The sequence below is a fragment of the Pelecanus crispus genome, chromosome 21 (assembly GCF_030463565.1).
Source record: "Pelecanus crispus isolate bPelCri1 chromosome 21, bPelCri1.pri, whole genome shotgun sequence".
Classification (NCBI taxonomy): Eukaryota; Metazoa; Chordata; class Aves; order Pelecaniformes; family Pelecanidae; genus Pelecanus; species Pelecanus crispus.
In genome coordinates this window covers 440735-458940 of record NC_134663.1, presented here as the reverse complement: position 1 = coordinate 458940, position 18206 = coordinate 440735, and the positions used below count along the sequence as shown (strand labels likewise).

Below are 18206 nucleotides of genomic sequence, written 5' to 3'. Positions count from 1 at the left end.
TAAGGATAAAAGTTACGAGCAGACATCCCAGAAGTTGCTGACTTAGCTGCTGCCACCGCAGACCCGCACACCCAACCTCCTCCTCACCCAGCCGAGGCCCCACAGACTCGGAGGACTGAGCAGAAGGCGGCAATGACCCGTGCAACACGTCCAAATGCAAGCAGGAGAGGTGAGCCCGTCCGCCCTGCTCCGGGCACTGCCTCGCTGTGCTCCGCCAAAAGCACCGGCACCAACAAGAAGGAAACTGCTTCCCACCGTCCCCACTGGCCATGCCTCTCGCTGGTTGCTTCCAGCTACATTTCTGCCTTTCTGATTGAACTTTTTAAAAAATTTTTTAAATCACTGCTTCTCAGTGCCAAGTTTCCGCCCCCAACCCAGCCCCAAACACTGCTACCAGGTGTAGGGGAGCATCCCCCAAGCCACGCTCTGCACAGGGCTGCTCTGCCCAAGACAGCTCGGACCCACCTCCCTGCCTGCAACGACGCTGGGGCAAATTCACTCAACACGTGCATGGACCCAGAGCAGCCACACGAGATCATCAGCTGATACCAAGAAAACTGCCTTTGCACCATCGTTTAACCAACGGGCATCGGAGACCTTGGGGCACGTCAGCAGATGCCAGCGTGCTTCGCCCTGCGCCAGGGCTGCCCCGTGCGGGGATTCTAACGCCTTGTCCTGAGCCTTGCCACCGAGGTGCTCGTTCAATCACCTGCTTGTGGGGATGCACCAGGAATTTCTGCACGGGTTCGCTTTTCCTATTGTACAATCAAGGATAAGGAGCGCTATACGATAAAGCACCGACTTCAGCAACTCTGTTTCTTCCAGTCAAGAGGAAAGAAAAAAATTGTGGTCCCTTATCCAATTTACTCTCAAGGGCCTTAATCACCTTTCCCAGAATTAACAGCTTCCAAAACCTCCGTATGGGAACACTAAAAAAAGTGGCAACTGAGCATGTGCATGAATGCCAAATGCAAACAACAAGCCAGAAATTAAATGTCCTGATTTTCACGTTATGAATTATTTGTGGCTTTTGCTGCTGTCACTCTCCCATGGATTAACATCTCGTGTAACACTTCCTGTTTTCTTCTGTTGTTTAATTTGTCTTGCAATAAAAAGAAAAAAAGTCTTTACTAATAATTAATGTGCTTTCAGCAACTCTGTCACTGCACTTACAACAAGGCATCTGAAGAAATGCAAAATACTGCCTTTTGAAGTGCCTTATTTCCCAGCACTATCAGCATGATGGATGGTCGAGCCCGTTCCATCATGGAACACAAGTTCCATTCTCCTTCCGCTTTTATCGCCTTGAGAAAGGAGTGCTCTGGGCGCCGGAGGCCACAACAGGCTCCCAGCGCAGAGAGCACCGCCGGCTGCCGAGAGAAGAGGGCAGGGGCAGCTCAGCAGAGCAGCACCGCGCTGCCGGCTCTCCCCGGGGAAGAGCATCAAGCAGCAGACAGGATGGGCCGGGGGACCCCGGGCAGCCCCTCCTGAGCCCGGTGCAAGAGGCCGATTCCGCAGCCGTGGGGTCTGTGGCCTCCGCCTGTACCGGCACCTGAATTCGCTTGCCCTCCTCTGCAGCCGCAGCGGAGGTGGGACACGGCCCTCGCCAGGGAGTGACCTGATGGAGTCCGGATAATCCTGCGTCCCAGAGGTGATGCTGGTGGGGTCCCTACCCACGAGGAGCTCGCTACGAGCTGCATCCTCAGAAGACGCGTGTGCTATTTTCAGCTTTTCCTCTTCTCCTGCCAAACCAAAGATGCTCCATGCCCCTCCAGCTGTGCTGCACACCTACCATCTCTGCCACGCTTTGCCTTCCCTGCAGCCCTTATTTGGTTTGGGGTTTATCTGCCATCTCCCTACTCCCTCCGTTCCTGAAATCCTCTCCAGAGTCAATTTGCTTCACTTCTGCATTCAGCCTTTGATGCATTTTGACACGCTTTATTGGAGCCTTGAAAATCAGAAAAAGATTGCATGTGGCATGAGCTGGGGAGCAAGAGAAATCCTGCACGTGTCTGCTGCATGTGTCAAAACACAGCGGAGAGGCTGCGGAGAGCAACACGGAGGAGACGGGGCCTCAGTGCAGATGAGAGTCTCAACCCAAGCGCCCCAAACGCCCAACTTCACACAACTTCCCCCAGCCTAAGCAGCCAAATAATTCCTCTGCGGGGACCTACTTCATGATGTTTGCCAAGACTAGGAAAGGGACACTTAAGATAGCGTCTTCTCCAGCTCCCACGCCGTGGCGGGGAGAGCACCTGCATCGGCGCTCCTTGCCCCGTGCCGCGACAGCACCGCCCTGCTCCCCGCAGAGGGTGGGGAAGGGCCCCTGGACCGCGGGAGCGGGCCCGCAGAGAGAGGGACTGGTTGCAGGCTCCTCTGCGCGGGATTCAGCCACAGGAGCAGGATCTCACCAGGGACGTCTCACTGAATTCCCCTGAGGCTTGAGTGGGGGGAGCGGCCAGGTGTTCCCACCTCCTCACCAGCATCACCGAGGTACTGTTTATAAATAGCAGAACGAAGCAAGAAAAACTGATGAACATGTCAGGAAAAGCAGTCCCCTCTGGGCAGAGGGAAGCCACGAGGTGCGGATGACACCTTCCAGGCAGAGAAGCAGCAAAGCCAAGGCTCGGGGCGCACGCGGCGCTCTGCACCCCCCAGCCAGCGCCATGCCACTGCCCGGCACGTGCTGGGCACGGGAGCAAACGGCGGAGGTGCGAGCTTACGCACGGCCGTACAATCCAGCCCGTGCCTTTTTGACCTGCGGCCTGTCTGAGGCAGGAAAAAAGGGTGAGCCGAGGAAATTACAGGCATGGAGATTTAGAGAGCAAAGGAAAGACCTGTGTGTGCGGCAGGGAGCAAGCCCTCTGTGCCCCAGATTGCCTCAGGGGGTGATGGAGGAAGGATGCTGCCAAGTTTAAAGGGAGCTACATCGCAATTTTGAGAGTGGCACCATCCCTTCCCTACAAATACATGTATCCAGTTATACACATGAATTGTTCTAATTATTCACACCACATCGTGTGGTGGGATTTAATTGCAAACATGTGCTGACTTGAATAAAAATGTATTTTAAAAAGGAGACTGATGCATTGTGACTGCCTTAATAAAGTTGGTGGGAAATGAACGAAGAGCAATCCCGTTTCGTGCCTCAGGGCGTTAATTTTGCTCCCTGCACACTTCAAGGACAGGGCTCTGCCACTCACTCCAGCACGGCCGGGCAGCACAGCTTGGCCCCTCAGCAGCAGGGGCGGCCCAGAAACGCTCCTAAAGAAGGGGTTAAAACAGACCAGTGCGGGCTTCGGCAGAGGCTGCGCTCCGAGATGGAGGGCTTGATGCAGTCAGATGGCAGAGGGGAGGCACTCACTTGCGCTGGGACGAGCAGAGGGCTGGTACAGGCAAGAAAACCAGGTACCCCGGCCTGGGACATCGTGGCTGCCGGCACCTCCCCGCAGAAACAAACTCCCCTCGACCAAGCCCTGGGCAAGCCCCACGCTGGGAAGGAAGCCTGGTCAGACACAGCCTGCCCGTGGCCCTGCCGCCTGCTCCCTCCCCTGCTGCTCATCTCCCCTTCGACATCCTCCCACCGCCGCCCCCTCGCCGCTTCCTACCCCCTGCCGCCCTGGGGCTGCCGTCCCGGCAGCTCTCGCAGTGCCGCCAGCACCACGCCGCCCCGGCCTCCGCAGGACCCGCACCCCAAGGACCCCGCACCCCCCCTGGGGACCCGCACCCCCCCGGGGACCCCACAAGGCGTCGGGGCGGCGTGGGGCGTCGCGGGGCCGGGGGTGCGGGGTGCAGCAAGGCGCCTTGCGGGCTCGCACGCTGCGGAGCCAGGGTTACCATGTGATGCTCGTGGTTGCTATGGAAACGGTGGTTTCTCACAAAGAGAGGCATAAATAGGCTCCGAGCCTCCCCGGAGCGTGGTCCGCACCGCCAGGCTGCTGGCACCCTGAAAGTTGGGGGTGGCTGCTGGCCTGCCCCGGTCCCGGCCCCGCGGGTCGGTGCCAGCGCTGCGCTGCAGCGGGAGCGGAGGCAGAGGGAGACGCCGGAGAGCCGCTCCCGTGCAGCCTTTCTCTGCAATTACAATCAGGACACCACGTTTATTTTTGGATAAGCAGGACCTACTTTTTCCTGTGGCTCCCTAATAACATACAAAACAGTAGGAAGCGAGTCAAGCTGAATCCCGTGCCTGTAGCTCGTAGCCTCTGGCACTCTGCATAATCAGAGCTTGTCATTCCCCATCAGCTTCAGCTCAGAAACCCAACAGGCAAAGCCATGTAAGGTGGCAACAAGCTTAGAAGAAGCCTTCGGAGAACAAATCTGTCCATCACTGATGGGGGATTGCTTTAATACTGGATTCCTTGATAAAAGTCTAGCTGGCCAAGCTAAAGCACCTCTTACCAGAACCAGCTCCAGCCTCAACACTAACCCCAAATCAGTTTAATGTCACTGCTTGCTTGCTGACAGAGCTAAAAGCTCCCTGCCCAGCAAAGGTTCACAAAGTTCGCGACAGCAGAAGCAGAGGTGCTCCTGGTTATCCTTGCTGTCAGGTGGGCTGAGCTCCTCTTCCCTCCCGCCCGTGACACATCTGGTATTTGCCAGCCGGAGCCGCCTCCCCGAGTGCCACCCAGTGAGGATTTATAGGAGTCCAGGTCTCCCCGAGGCAGCCAAGCAGTGCTGGCCAGGAACCCTCCCTACTTGTAATGATTGATGGACTCTGTTCCCTTCAGCTACAGCTCCCCTGCTATAGCAGAGCTTTTTGTAATCAATGAAATGATTTAGAAACAAGACACCGGGAATGCAAATGGTTTATATCTAAGTCCCCTAGTTAGCATGCCGCAGCTAAACCCCTGGCCTAATTTAATTGCACATCCAAATTCCACATCCTCTAACGGGTATCAGCAGATTTCATTAAACTTCTTCACATTATCATGTAATCTGTCAATTAGCTTTGTGTGCAACAGCAAACAAGGAGCTTTATCTTAAGTAAAACATAAAACATTTACATCCCTCCTACAGCCTTTTCTTTTTCTTTGCCCATCTATGATTTAAAAAAGAAAAAACACAACCCTTTTCTTTTGTTTGCATTTGTGTTCCTCTAAGAAGCAGGAGCATCTCCCATGCTCATCCACATGGAGCAGAAGCATGCTGGACTTTCAAGTTTTGTGTCAGAGCTGCCTTGCATTGGGGAGCATTTCAGTAAGCCATTCGGATAATTCATGCTTCATTTTCCCCTCTGGAAGAAAACCATAACACTATTCTCTCCCTTAACAACAGATGAGCAATGAGAAATGGTTAATCAATGCCCATTGTAGAACTCCAGCTCTGTGGGCGAAAGGGTCTCCAGAAATGCAAACCAGTCTATTTTCACCAGCGAGAAATTAAACTGCCATTTCAGAACAGCCGGATTCGGGCACACTCCAGGCTGGGCAGCGACTGCTCCTCTCAGAGATCAGCTCTGACTCCAGGATTTGGAAAGGTCTCCCTCTGCACAGTCCAGGGACTCCTATTCCTACAATATTTATTAGGCATCCCCTGTGGTACTGAGAAGCAACAGAAAGGCATCAAAACAAGTTGTGTTTCATACAACATCAGTTTTCAAAGTGGGGTTTGTAAGTTATCCTTCAGTCGTAGCCTTCCTTTCTGGCTGCAGAGGAAAAAAGGCTGAAAAATGCTTTTCGTATATTCTACAAAACCAAAAAAACCTCTGTGCTTTGGTACAGGCAGGAAAATACCTCTGCAACACGTGCACACGGATCCAAAACTTCTGAAAAAGTACGGACTTCTCCACCAAAGCAGACGGAAGAGACATCTCAGCTATACCACCTGCCAGAAGCAAGGAAGTCAAGACCTGGCGGTACAGGATTTCTAGAAACAGGAAAGCATCCATCAGGTAACACCAAATTCCCAAAGTACAGCATCACCTGGCACAATCAGAGCCAGATGAGAAAGAAACACTCATTACAGCGTGACTTATTCCTGAGAAGACCGACTGTAATGGGGTTCACCAAAATCTGTCAACTGGTAGAGGTGATACGAAACAGCCCCACGACCTCCTCAGCACAAACAGCAGCAGAGCTCGCCCCGAAACAGCAACCGCGCTCGGTAAGCTGACGAAGCCTGCAACAGCCTGCACTGCAGGAGGAAACTGTGAAACTCCCGAAGAGTTTCGTAACTATGAACTAGCGAAGATAACTGTAGATGGCACAGAGAACTCGGCTCCTTCCTGCTTTGCAGTGTCATTTCTTGCCCAGTTTCGGAGCCGTGCACTGAAAGCAGCTCCTCGCGTCCCCCTGTCTTCATGCCCCACCCAGGCACTACCCCGTCCCCTCACGTGGGGGATCCCCCTGAACCCCTGCCTGCACCGCGAGGAACCAGCGCCCCGGGAGCGGGCGAGGGCAGCACCGCCGAGCGCAGGGGGCTGCAGCCCGTGCCTCTCCGCGTCAGCACGGCGCGTGGAAATCGCAGTAAAAAAGTCTGACAATTAAAGAGAGAAAATAACAGGTCCCCACACTCTGCATGGCTCCCGTCCCTGCCAGACTCCTGTGAACTACAGTCGTGTGCTTGAAAATTAGATGGATTAATTATTGCTATAATTAGTAGTATCATGAAGCATCTCTGGCGGCAGGAAATAATATTGTCATAAACTTGTATAATCGCTCAGTATTTTCAAATGAGGAGTTGGATCCACAGCTATCATCTTGATGCTGTCACCGGTGACATTGTAGGGTGGAGAACACAAAATTGATTAACTAGTTTTCATTTTAAGTCAAGCTAAACTCTGGCGCTCTCTGCCACGTGCCGTCGCTGGAGCCAAGACTCTGTAAAGCTCGAAGATGAGGTGAGCGTGGCTGTGGAAAGCACCGGTGTCCCGCGAGGCGCGGTTACGGCTGAGAGCAGGCGAGATGCTCCCGGGGTTCAGCCCGGCTCCGAGCGCAGGAACACGAGCGCCGCGCACAGCCTGGCGCGATCCCGGCGTGGCTTCGGCCACCCCCTCCCACGCACCCGGCGCGGCCATGGGACAAGCCCGGGCTGCGAAGATCCATGCCGGCTCCGCGGCCACGCTGCTGTGGCGAGACCCGACCGCGGAGCCTGCTCGGCCATCCGATGTGCCAGGGCGCGTGCGCCAACATTTCAACTTATTTTTTTGCCCAGCGGGAAGGAAAAAATCCCACTGATCATTCTAGTCTCCTGCTTGTTCACCAAGAGCACGCAGGCATGTCCATGGACTCCAGAGCGTTTCAAGGCACGGGTGCGACGGGCAGCACCTCCACGCTGCGATCCAAATCAAATCCTGGGGCTCGGGCTGGCCACGCTGCGCCCGCGCTGTGCCAGCCTGAGTGGCATCTGTGCACGGCTACGGTGCTCAAGTTTGTGCCTCTCTTACTAATACTGTCAGAACGCAAGTGCTTATTATATTTCAGACAATAGAGGGGCTTGCACAGCATCCCATACAACAGGGGGTTTAACCGATTAATTTACAGCTTCAACAGCAGTGGGTGTTCAATTGCATCCTGTTCTTGGGGTTTCCGACAAGCTGCTCTGGGTGCCGCGGATCCAGCACTCAGAGCTTTTCCCATTTTCTTTATGTAATTTTGAAACCAGTGTGTGCCTCATATTCGCAGCTAGCTGCTGGGTGTCATGGCTGTGGCTGTATCCTTCAAGACAGCTTTAAATACCAATGTCTCCCTTTGCCACCAGGTCCACCCACTGGTTTTAAGTGGCTGGATCAAATTTAGGAGCAGTTTTAAGTTCACAGTGCAGCTCCCTGCATCTCCGAGCATTGATACCGCTTTTTGAGAGCCACGCACGCAGCTGCATCACACTCAGGGCCTTGTTCGGGTACCCTGTGTCATACACACAAGGAGCATGTATGTGATACATAAGCAAGTAGATCAAAGGGGCAGACAGGTGATGCACCTAGGGCCTCAAGTGCAGAGGCTGATACACTGAAAAGGTTAATTTATACTCTCCCACCTTGAGGATTTGTTTCACCAACAAACATGTACTGGCAAGAAGCAGGTCCAGGCTTACACCTTCTACCCCATTTCCCCTTTAACAAGACAAAAATATATATATTTCTGCTTTGGAATTAAGAGGCACTATATTCTTCTCCCCTGTCGCTTTCCAAATGAAGCTCCTGAAAGCCCTTTTTGAAGCTTCCTGGTTGCATTTCCAGACCTGCTCCCCCTCCGTGCTCTGGAGAAATGGATTAAATGAGCCCTTTGAAGTGCTGCTGCTCGTGAGCCACTCTGGGGTGAGCTCAGCTTGGCTTTTTGTCGTCTCCTGGAAGGACGACAGTAACCAACACTCGCCTTCCGATTTCCCCCTCATCCCGCAGATGCCAAGGGGCGACAGGGCTGGAGCCAAAGCACACCCCAGGTGGGACACAGCGCTCCCGCACGGCAGCCCTCACCGCTCCCCGTGCACCCCCCGTGCACCCACTGCCTCCCTCCGAAAGCAACAGCCAGCTCAAGAGCAAGCCTGGCGCGCACCCCACGCCCTGCTCGGCACGAGGGCAGCACCCTGCAAGCCGTCCCGTCCGCCCGGGAGCCCGCGGCGGTGCAGCCAGCGCCCACCGGCACAGGCGCCTGCAGTAGCGCAGCGCGGGGGGACCGACCCTACCCCACTCCCGGGCCAACAGCCCCTTGACTTGGCATCACCAGATCTGCGCAGCCTTGCAAGAACTCCCAGGGCCAAACCTGGCGCATACGGGCAAAATGCTGTCATGGGACAAACGCTGCGCTGCACGCGTGAATTCTCCCTGCACGGAATCTGACAGCCAACGCAGGCTAAGCCACCGCTGTCCCCTGCCAGCACATTAAAGGCCTAAAAGCTGTCAAGCATTGCACAACAGGCAAGTTTTAATATTGAGAATATTCATCTCCAGCCATTTCTAGTTAATGGAACAAAGCAAACTATCGAGAAAAATGGGAACATTACAGTAAAAACAACAACAAATTAAACTCTAATGCAATTAGGGAGCAATTAGGGATCTATCCTCTGGGAGCATTTTGGAACTCTGGGTCTTTCTCAAAATCTGATCTCTCTGCAACTTTATTTCTTTCTAATTAATAAATGAAGACGTGAATGGCATGGCTCCCGCCTAATCCCCTGCACAATGCCATCTCCCCGCTCTGCAGGAGCAGAAGGTGGTGGCAGGTAGAAGCGTTCACACCTCCGAGCTGAGGCGAAATGCAGCTGTCAGCAGAGCGAGGCGCAAAGGCAGGGAGAACAGAAGTCACCGCCCGTGTCTGTTGCAAGGTGACCAGAAACACAAAGACCCAAATGCTTTTGTGCAAGAGCCAGGCTGAGCAGGCACAAGCAGACAGCGGAGCATGAGCAACCCTGGAAACCCCTTTCTTTTCCTATACACAGCTCCCACAAAAGCCACAGCCCAGAAAAATATGTATTTAATTCCTCTTGACTTTTTAAACTTACCCACGTGTATGCCTATAGATAAGCACCCACTTAACCAAATTGCTCAAGTACGCTGCGGAAAGGAGCTGGATGCCCTTTGGGCATCGGTTCTGCTGCGTCCTGGCCAGGGCACAAGGAGCCTTCAGCAGCCCACGGTGGCACGGGTGCCCCACGACCCCCGCGCTGCCTGGGCTCGCCTCTCCGCCACCCCTGCGGGTCCGCAAAGGAGCGTCTGGCACGTCCTTCCCTGGAGGGCAGGGGACATTGAGCGTGGTGCCAAAGTGCCCACGAAATTACAGAAGAACTGAAACAAAGGGGCAAAGCTGCACTGTCCCATTAAGCCAGCGCCTCTCCGGTCTCACCCACAAGCTGCCTGAAGATCACAGCTGCAAACCCAATACAGCAAAGCCCGGCTCTGTTAAACCTTCCTTCGGTGGATGCAAACACAGTAAACGCTCTCTGCAGAGAAGGTGGCATGGTGTGGAGGAAAGCCTTCCCCCTCGTTTCCTGAAGCTGCTCTATTCCTGGGGGCAGCCCCGTCTGCACTATGCAACTCCGGTGCTCTTCAGCAAGAGCTGTTTTTCACACTTTGTAAGGAATAATAAAGCTTCCATATGCCCTGCTACCTGCCTGGCAGCCGTCAGGGAGATGACTCCCTCAGCATTCAGGGGAGGAAGGCACCTGTGCAATGGAGGGAGGTGGGAGCCTTGACCTTCATCTGTTTCTGTACCCAAATCCACCCTTGGGAACACCAGCGGCCCTGTTTTGGCCTATAAATTGGCCCAGTTCTGATCTCTCAAACCAGTTCTGGATCTCAAGTCACACCTCCTTCCTTGGGAGCTTAACCCAGATAAAGCGAGACACCCAGATCTGACCGTGCCCTGGCCACCTGGTGCAGGGATCAGCCAGGACCAGCCCCAGGAGCCCCAGCCTTGCCTGGCCATCTCAGACCCTGCAGCGATTTCTGAGGGGTTTCTGGGAGCCCTCCTGACTCTGAAGAACACCTTGCAATGAAAGGGAGCCTGATTACAGAGTCACGGGTCTGAAAAAGATGCCAACTTTTGGTCAAAAGTTGCTTCTTGCAAAAGAATAATTCTCAAAAAATCCCATTATTGTCTACAATTGATCACTGATGTGGGACAGGAGGGCTGTTTGTTGGTGGGTTTGGGGATTTTTCCTCCCCTCAACAGCAAAACCCCTGCAAGGAGGGGTGATAAATCCATAGCTGGACCAGACTGGCCATCAGCATTCCCGGGTAAGCACCTGGGCATGAAGAGGGGGAGTCAGGTTGTGCAGTGCCATGCACCACACCACACAGCAAGCCATAAAGCTGCCCAGAGAGGGAAAGCTGGGCGGCTCACTGGGAGTAAGGTGCTAAGTCAGCAAGGATCAACTGGCTGCACCAATTCTTTTGCAAACTGCAAGCAGCAAATCAACCAGATCCAGGCAAACATCCGCAAAACATCTGCATACATAGACACCACCTTTTCAAGAAGGGTTAGTCAGCAGTGCTGTGAAGAGCTGGGGAGGCCTGTTGGGTGTAGTATGTGCTCTACAGCACACCTGGGAAAGGACATGCAGCAGCACTCCACCTCCTCCGGGCTTCTCAGCACAGGAGAGAGCAGAGCAGGGCAGAAGAGCCTGAGGGAGGAAGGCTGGATGCAGGAGGAAAGTTAAGACAGCGCAACTCGGAGCCAAGGGAAGTGAATTCTGAAGCGCGCACACCCAAGTCGGCCGGGTACACACACAGAAATGAGGTGCAAACTGTACGTAGGGACAAGGATGAATTACTTGGAGTGACTCAGAAGTGACTAAGAATGATCAGATAAAATCAAGTGGAGGGCGGGGGGTGGAAATCAATCCGAATTTTGGAACAGTCCCACCCTGGGATGTGGCCAGAGGTAGGATCCTCCCCAGGAAAGGGATGCAGGAGGTGCCGGAGCAGGGGCACTGGGATTAGGAGGTTTATAATTGACAGGTTTACGCTGCTCCAGGAGTAATAAAGGATTTCTGCCCTCCTGTTTCTGTTAAAATCAGGGGGAAAGACCCATTTTTACTCTAGAAAGCTCCTGTGCTGCGCCTCCCTCCTGCCCCTTCCTACAGTAGATGAGTCACTGTCTAGCAACCTTTATCAAAATACCCCTTACAAAATTGTTTATCAAGTCCTTGCCATTCCCTGCCCCACAGCACAGTGCAAGGAGAAGTGGCAGGAGATGCTCCAGGTCACTGTCCTTGTCCTGTGGAATGACGGGAGCCCCGAAGCTGAAACTCCTCTGCCCAGCGTCTCCCCTTCCACGTTGCCCCTCTCCAGCAGCATCCCCCTGCTCCCTGGGCTCACCTCTTACATTCCAGAGCCACTTGTTTGTGTTTTGCAGATGGATTGCACGTGCTCATGTGAGAGCCAACAGCACAATCTCACGGAGAAAATGCAAACTGGCGATTTTTAACTGTCTCCTCAAGGCTTTGCAAACCTTGTTCTTCACCCAGTACTGCACACTAAGGTCACTCCAACATCAGAGGAGGGCAAAAGGAGCGTGTGGCTGCCTGAAGGGCAGCAATCGGAGCACGTTTAACATCAGGAACTGAGGGGACACTGCCCAGCTCTGGAATCAATGGATGCGGATCACCAGCAATTCAGGCGGCTCAGGGGTCAGTTACTCCATATCTTTCACGCAGCCCAAACCAGCAGCCACCTCGCTCGTGCTGCATAAGGGACGGCTTTTCCCTGGGCTCTCGGACCTATGGACGACTCCAGCGTCATGGGGTCAGCCAACCCCACGGAGACGCACAGACCGACCCCCCTTCGCCAGCAACGAGCAGCCATGCAGGCTGCAGCTGCCTTCCCCACGGGTGCTGCAGCGAGTGGGGTCAGGGCTGCCCCGGGGACGGCAGCCCCAGCCCCCTGTGCTCAGCTGCCTCCCTGGAAACGCGCTTTTGCTCTCTAAGCGGTGCTGACTTGGGAAGTTCTCCAAACTTCCCCAACGACAGAGAGAGCAGGCTTGTTTTCCTGCACCTGCAGACATCCCTGCTCGCACCCCGCAGCCCTAGGAGCTCCCGTTCCCACGCTGGACTGTGGGGATGCCTGCAGAGAGTCCACTCAGCAAAAGCACCCCGCGTTTCCACTGACCGTCCGGCACAGGGGCTGCCTCTCAGGGGGTGCCTGCACCAAGAGGCCTGCCCGGCTGCGCCCACCGGCTCACAGGTGGATGCAGCGTTCAGTAAAAACTGCACCGGGAAAATATTCTAACGCCTGGCACGGGGCTGGAGCGCTGGCAGCGCGTACGCTGGTCACTTCTGACCTGCTGCCGCAGGTCCGGGGGTGGCAGAGCGGGCGCCGGGTCAGACCCCCGAGCACGGGCTGCCCCTCCGCCGCGGCGCTTTGGTACCAGCACCGCTCCGGCAGCCTCACCGCACCTGGCAGCTGATCCCAGCAAGCGTAACAGATCACCTCCCACCGCTCTCCCACGAACGCTGTTATCAAACAGCTCCGATTTCCCCGTAAACTTTCCTCCAACTCTAATCAACAGATTCAAGCAACAAGCAACGCGCAAGCCGGCAGGGATGGGTCGGTACCTTCGTGTCGCCGGCTGGGCCGATGCGCCGAGGACGGCGGGGCTGCTCCAGCGATGCTGCCAGGGAAGGCGCCCACTGGAGCTGCGAGCAGGGCTCTCCTCTCCCCCGACCAGCTCTTCCAGCAGCCCAAGCCAACTGTGCTGGGAAGGCGCTGGGCGATTCTCCGCTGGCGCTCCAGCTCCACCCCTAGCAGCCGCGATTGGCTCCGCCGCGCTCTGCAAGGCTGCACTGGTCCCAGCAGCCTCCCTCCACATCCAGCTCCTACTATCAGCGAGAGCTTCCCCAGGAGCGATTCCCACGGCCCCAGACGGGCCCTGGCCTTGGGCAGGCTTGGCAGGTCAGGGAGAGGCAGAGCTGCCCAACACAGCCTAGATCAGAGCAGCACCTGAGAGGGATTTTCGTCACCGGGAAAATATAAGGAAGTGCAAATCTGATTTGCAGGGCAGAGGCTGTGAAGGATATCACAGGCTCCAGGGGGAACGTATTTACTTCCAGATTCACACTTTTGCAGATGACGCACTTATTTTAGTACCCTGGATTTATGGAGCGAGCGCGCCTCGTGCTGCAGGCACCCGCCACACGCAGCACCAAGGGACAGCAGGAGGCAAGCCCCCCGTGCGGGGATGAAGGGCAGGAACAGCTTTCTCAAAGCAGTGGCCAGAGGAGAGCAGATAGCAAAGGGAATGGGACGGGTTCATCTGCAGCCAAAGGGCAGTCACGGCCTCCCTTAGGCAGGGCTGCTGGGACGCAGAAGCCAATGAACAAGTGCCCAAGGCCAGGGGCAGAGCAGAGGAGGGCAAGGCAATAAACAGGGAAAGGAGAAATTGGGGGGATGCAGGCCCCTGCAAACCATTCGCGATGAGGAGACAGTCCCTAATACAGCACCACGCACACGTGCCCAGGAGTCTGTAATGCAACAGCCAGGCTCAAACCAAACCCATCTCCCCACTCTGAAATCCAGCAACAGCTGAATCTAGAGAGAGAGTGGCCTTTCCTTATTTTTTGTGCACAACATCCTCCAGGCAAAGCCACTTCAGAGTTCAGACTGAAAGTCCTGAAAACCAGGGTGCAGACCAGCACAGTCCCATACGCCTTCCCTCTGCCAATGCAAAACTTCAGAGGCAACGTCATCTCGCTGCTCTCCTTTCTGCTTATAACAAAAGAAGGAGGGCGAGGACCGGCTTGGTACCGCGCAGGGTTCCTGTCCCAGCTTTGGGGAACTGGCAGGCACCTCATCTGCCAGCACATAAGCCTCACTGCTTGCAGGTTAGGTAAGAAATGGGGATGCAATGGAGCAGAGAGAGGTTGTGCTCCGAGCCTTGCAAGGTGACATTTCCAGCCTGTTATGCATATGCAAACAACAAGGCGAAAGGCAGTTCATCCAGCTCTGCTCCGCCTCCCTCCATTCCCCTGACGCCTCTCAGTGGGGGTGAGAGTGCTGGGTCTCTGCAGGGGAGGGGAGATGTCTCAAAGGTCTTTGCAGCGCAAGGCCATAGGCGGTTGCACCCTGCAGGCACTGGGGGATGCTCGTCTTGCACGCTGAGATGTGGAAAGGCTCCTTTATGCCTTCACTTTCAAAGCCAGGTAAAACCAAGCATGCTTCATTCCCATCCTGGTTTCAGCTGGGATAAAGTTAATTTTCTTCCTAGTAGGGCTTTGTATATTAATAACAATAGAATAATGATAATAATATTATCATTACTATTTTACTTTATTTCAATTATGAAACTGTTCTTATCTCAGCCCAGGAGTGTTTCTCACTCTCACTCCTCCGATTCTCTCCCCCATCCCAGCGGGGGAGCGAGCGATGGCTGCGTGGTGCTGAGCTGCTGCCTGGGGCTGAGCCACGACAGTCCTCCTTCTGAACATTTGGCTAATCAAAGCCATTACAGGCCTCCCCCTTTTCTCATGAAAGGGCTCTGCTGTCTAGGTATCACCTTTGCCAGAGCCTGCTAAAAATGCTGTATCTTAAGCAACACACCTTATTGGAAAGCACATGTTGCATCCCTAACAGAGTAATAGCAAAATCTGCCTGGTACCCTGGGTGAGAGGTCTCCTGGCACTTACAGGTCAGCTACAGCTGACGGTGACTAAGGGGGTGTGACTGGAGTGCCTTTAAGTGAGTCTATTTAGTTTGATTTGTTTCTATTAAATATACTTTGCAGACAGTCTCAGAGGTTTTGTTTGTGCAAAGTAGCTGGCTGAGCCACACTGCTGCACTTTTGCTACCAGGTATCTGGAGCCTCACTGAGGTGGTGAAATGGGCTTGAAATCAGCCTCTATCAGACAAATGTTCGAAAAAAAAACCACCAGCAATTTTTTCCATTTCCAGCTTAATCTGCTTGACAGCAGTTTTACAAACTATCTGAGCTGTGGCGCTTCATGATCCTGCTTGGCTCTTTAGCTGTAAAAAAAAGAAAAACCAAAAACCAAAAAAACCCCAAAACCTGCTAAGGAGCATTTAAGCCATACATCTAAGCCTCCAAAATTGACACAAACTCCTTAGAGCTGCCACCTGGAGCCTCAGATACTTCAGGGCTAAGAAGGGCAGATCAGACAATATTTGCAGTGATGCAGCTGCCATCCAGGGAAGAGATATTTCTTAAATCTCTTCCTCACTTGTTTTTTTAGGCTTATATAATTCCCAGGAGCATCCCATGCTTCCTTGTAATGGCGGCATCAGCACAAGAAATGTTGGAAATAACTTACAAATTAATAAATCCTTTAAAGTTTGTCAAGGTGCACCCTCTCACCCGTTGCACTAGCTGCCTTTCTTCACGTTCGCCTGCGGCTCCTTGACCCGGTGAGCGTTTCAGGACGCTGCCTGTTCCCCAGCCACCAGAAAGGGACACGAGGGTGTTCTTGCACCGCAGCGTTGCTGGAAGAAGCTCTGTGCCAGTGTCCAGCAGCAGCTCTGGGGGCACTCAGCTGCCTTGCCGATACGGCTGCGGGGCCAAACCACCCTGTCGCCCCAAACACAGGCAGCTGGGGAAGCCCCAGGCCAGTCCGGAGACCGAGCTCTGCACTCGGCAGAGAAACGAGGGGAGCTCACCAAAGCCCGGCGGAGCAGGGTGCACGGCTCCCCACTGCCCGGTCCCCACCGGCCCGGAGAGAGCACGCCTGCCGTGCGCAGGCTGCTCCGACCACGTGGGCACCAGGAACCTTTCCTCTCCCTGGGGCTGCAAAGCCCCAAACGCTCCCCGAGGTGCCCCCGAGAGCCTGGCAGCGTCCCCATGGCACCAGCTCGGCGTGCCGAGCTCCGGGGGGGCCACGCAAGGCTCCCTGGACAAAAACGCCTCCGAGCAGAACTCTCTTTTGCAGAAAATAATGGTGAGAATGAGTAATTTGTTACTGACCTCCTTTGTGCCAAACAAGCAGGCTGCCCCGTGGCTCTCCCCAATAGACTTGGGCAGCCTCGGCTTTGTTCAAAGTGCAGCACTGGAAAATTCAGCTTTTGCTCCGTCCCAGCACCCTGCCAGGGCTCAGGAATGTGTTTACTAGCTCCGAGCTGGGCTAACTTTGGAACAACCTGAAACGCATCAAAACGTGGAGCTGTAAAGCAGCAGCTGTGATTGATTAATCACAGTAGCGAAGCTGAAGGGTTTGATCATTTTCAAAAGCTCTTTAACGTCTTATTCTCCAAAGAAGGAGAGGTTACCGCAGCCACGGAACAAAGCAGAGCACAAACCAGGGCTGTCTCCTCGCGGGAGAGGCTCTGGACAGGCTGTGCTGCCTTGTCCGGCGCCTCCGGGAAGCAGGAGATGAAGAAAGACGAGCGGAGTCGCCGAGCTGCCGCTGGCTGGGAAGGAAACGGTTTGACTGACGTCTTGGGCCGGGGTCTTGCGATGCGCGCATGCCACCTGCACCGGGAGGCCTCTGGACAGCACGCAGCCCGATCCGGCACGGGCTGCAAGCCTTCAGCCGCCGTTTACATGCCCTGAGCCAGCAAGGGCATTTTTCCCCCTGGGAGTAGCCCAGTCAGGCAGGTCCAGCCTTTCTGCCGGCGGGCACTGTCTGGGAGACCCCTGTGCTCTCACACCTCATCCTCGCTGCCGGAAGGCTGCCCGGGACCAGAGCACGCACAGCCCCCACTAAAAATCCCAACCCACAAAGGGCATCAGTAACTCTCTGCCTCGAGAAGGAGGCACAAACCTTCCTTCGCTTGCAGGTAGATGCCGACAGCCTTGCAGCCGAGTGAATAATTGAATTTCCCATCCAACCTCCTCGCCCAGAGGAAGCTTACCCTTCCTCTCACACACATTACGGCTATGAAATATTTCAGATTCCTTTTATGTTTAGGGGAACATTACATTTTTCCCTTCCAGAAAGAAAAAAAATCTATTTCTCTCTAATTTGACTCTGGTGGGCAGTCACATTGATTAATTTGCCTCTTCCACCAGCCCTGCTTCCTCCCAAAGGCCAAGCTAAGCGCTGTCCATAGCAAGCACGTGGAACAGTAACCATCAGCCCACAGGGCTGTTCAGCGAAATATTTTTCAACCACCAATTAAATACAGAGCTGTTATCCAGTCAGCAATTAATTGGCATAAACATCAGGGTGCGTGGGGAACCAAGCCCCCCACAGCGGTGCTAAGGGGACCGCCCTGGTGCGGCACGCAGCTGCAGCACCGCGCGGGTCCAGCTGCATGGGGAGCCAACAGACCAACACCACGCGCTGAACGAGGACAATTGTACAGCAGCAAGGACAATTGTACAGCAGCAAGGACAATTAAACACACCCGCCCTGCTACCCGGAGGCTTTGAACTTGCATCCGTGCATTCACCTCCGCGCTGGCAACAGGAATGCCTCTTTCCAGGTGGATTCCTCTCCACATCACTGCACCCAAGATGCAGTCGCTCAGCTCCTGAATGTTCTCACTTGCTTAGGCATGTCAAACATGGTCATGCTGGTCCAGGCTAAGCCATCCTTAATGAATACTTGGCATTTCATTTACATGGCATTTCATGCTTCCGGACTGGTGTAATTACCTGGAGTCCTGCAGCAATATTTGAAGTGCTGAAGCAGGCTAAAGAGACGGACAACACAAACACAAAAGCCCCAGAGAAGGGAGAGGTACAGCCTTGAGGTGTCTGAATAAACCCCCTACCCTTCACCTTCCTCCTCACCAGAGAAGGCGAGCCCCTTGCTCCTTCAAACACCTCTGAGCAGATCTCTCTCACGCAGGGAGCGACAAGGGGCAGTGCCCGTATGGGAGG

At 54.5% G+C, this 18206-nt stretch overlaps 1 protein-coding gene across 1 annotated transcript in view; it reads right to left on the bottom strand.

The window, feature by feature from the left end:
• ZMAT4 (zinc finger matrin-type 4) overlaps positions 1-13244 on the bottom strand; it is a 74709-nt gene extending 61465 nt beyond the window's left edge. The window contains 2 exon segments of the mRNA XM_075724173.1: positions 12991-13131; positions 13134-13244. Of these exon segments, the coding sequence (XP_075580288.1) occupies positions 12991-13131; positions 13134-13244 (252 nt within the window).
• Between the last annotated feature and the right edge of the window lie 4962 nt (positions 13245-18206).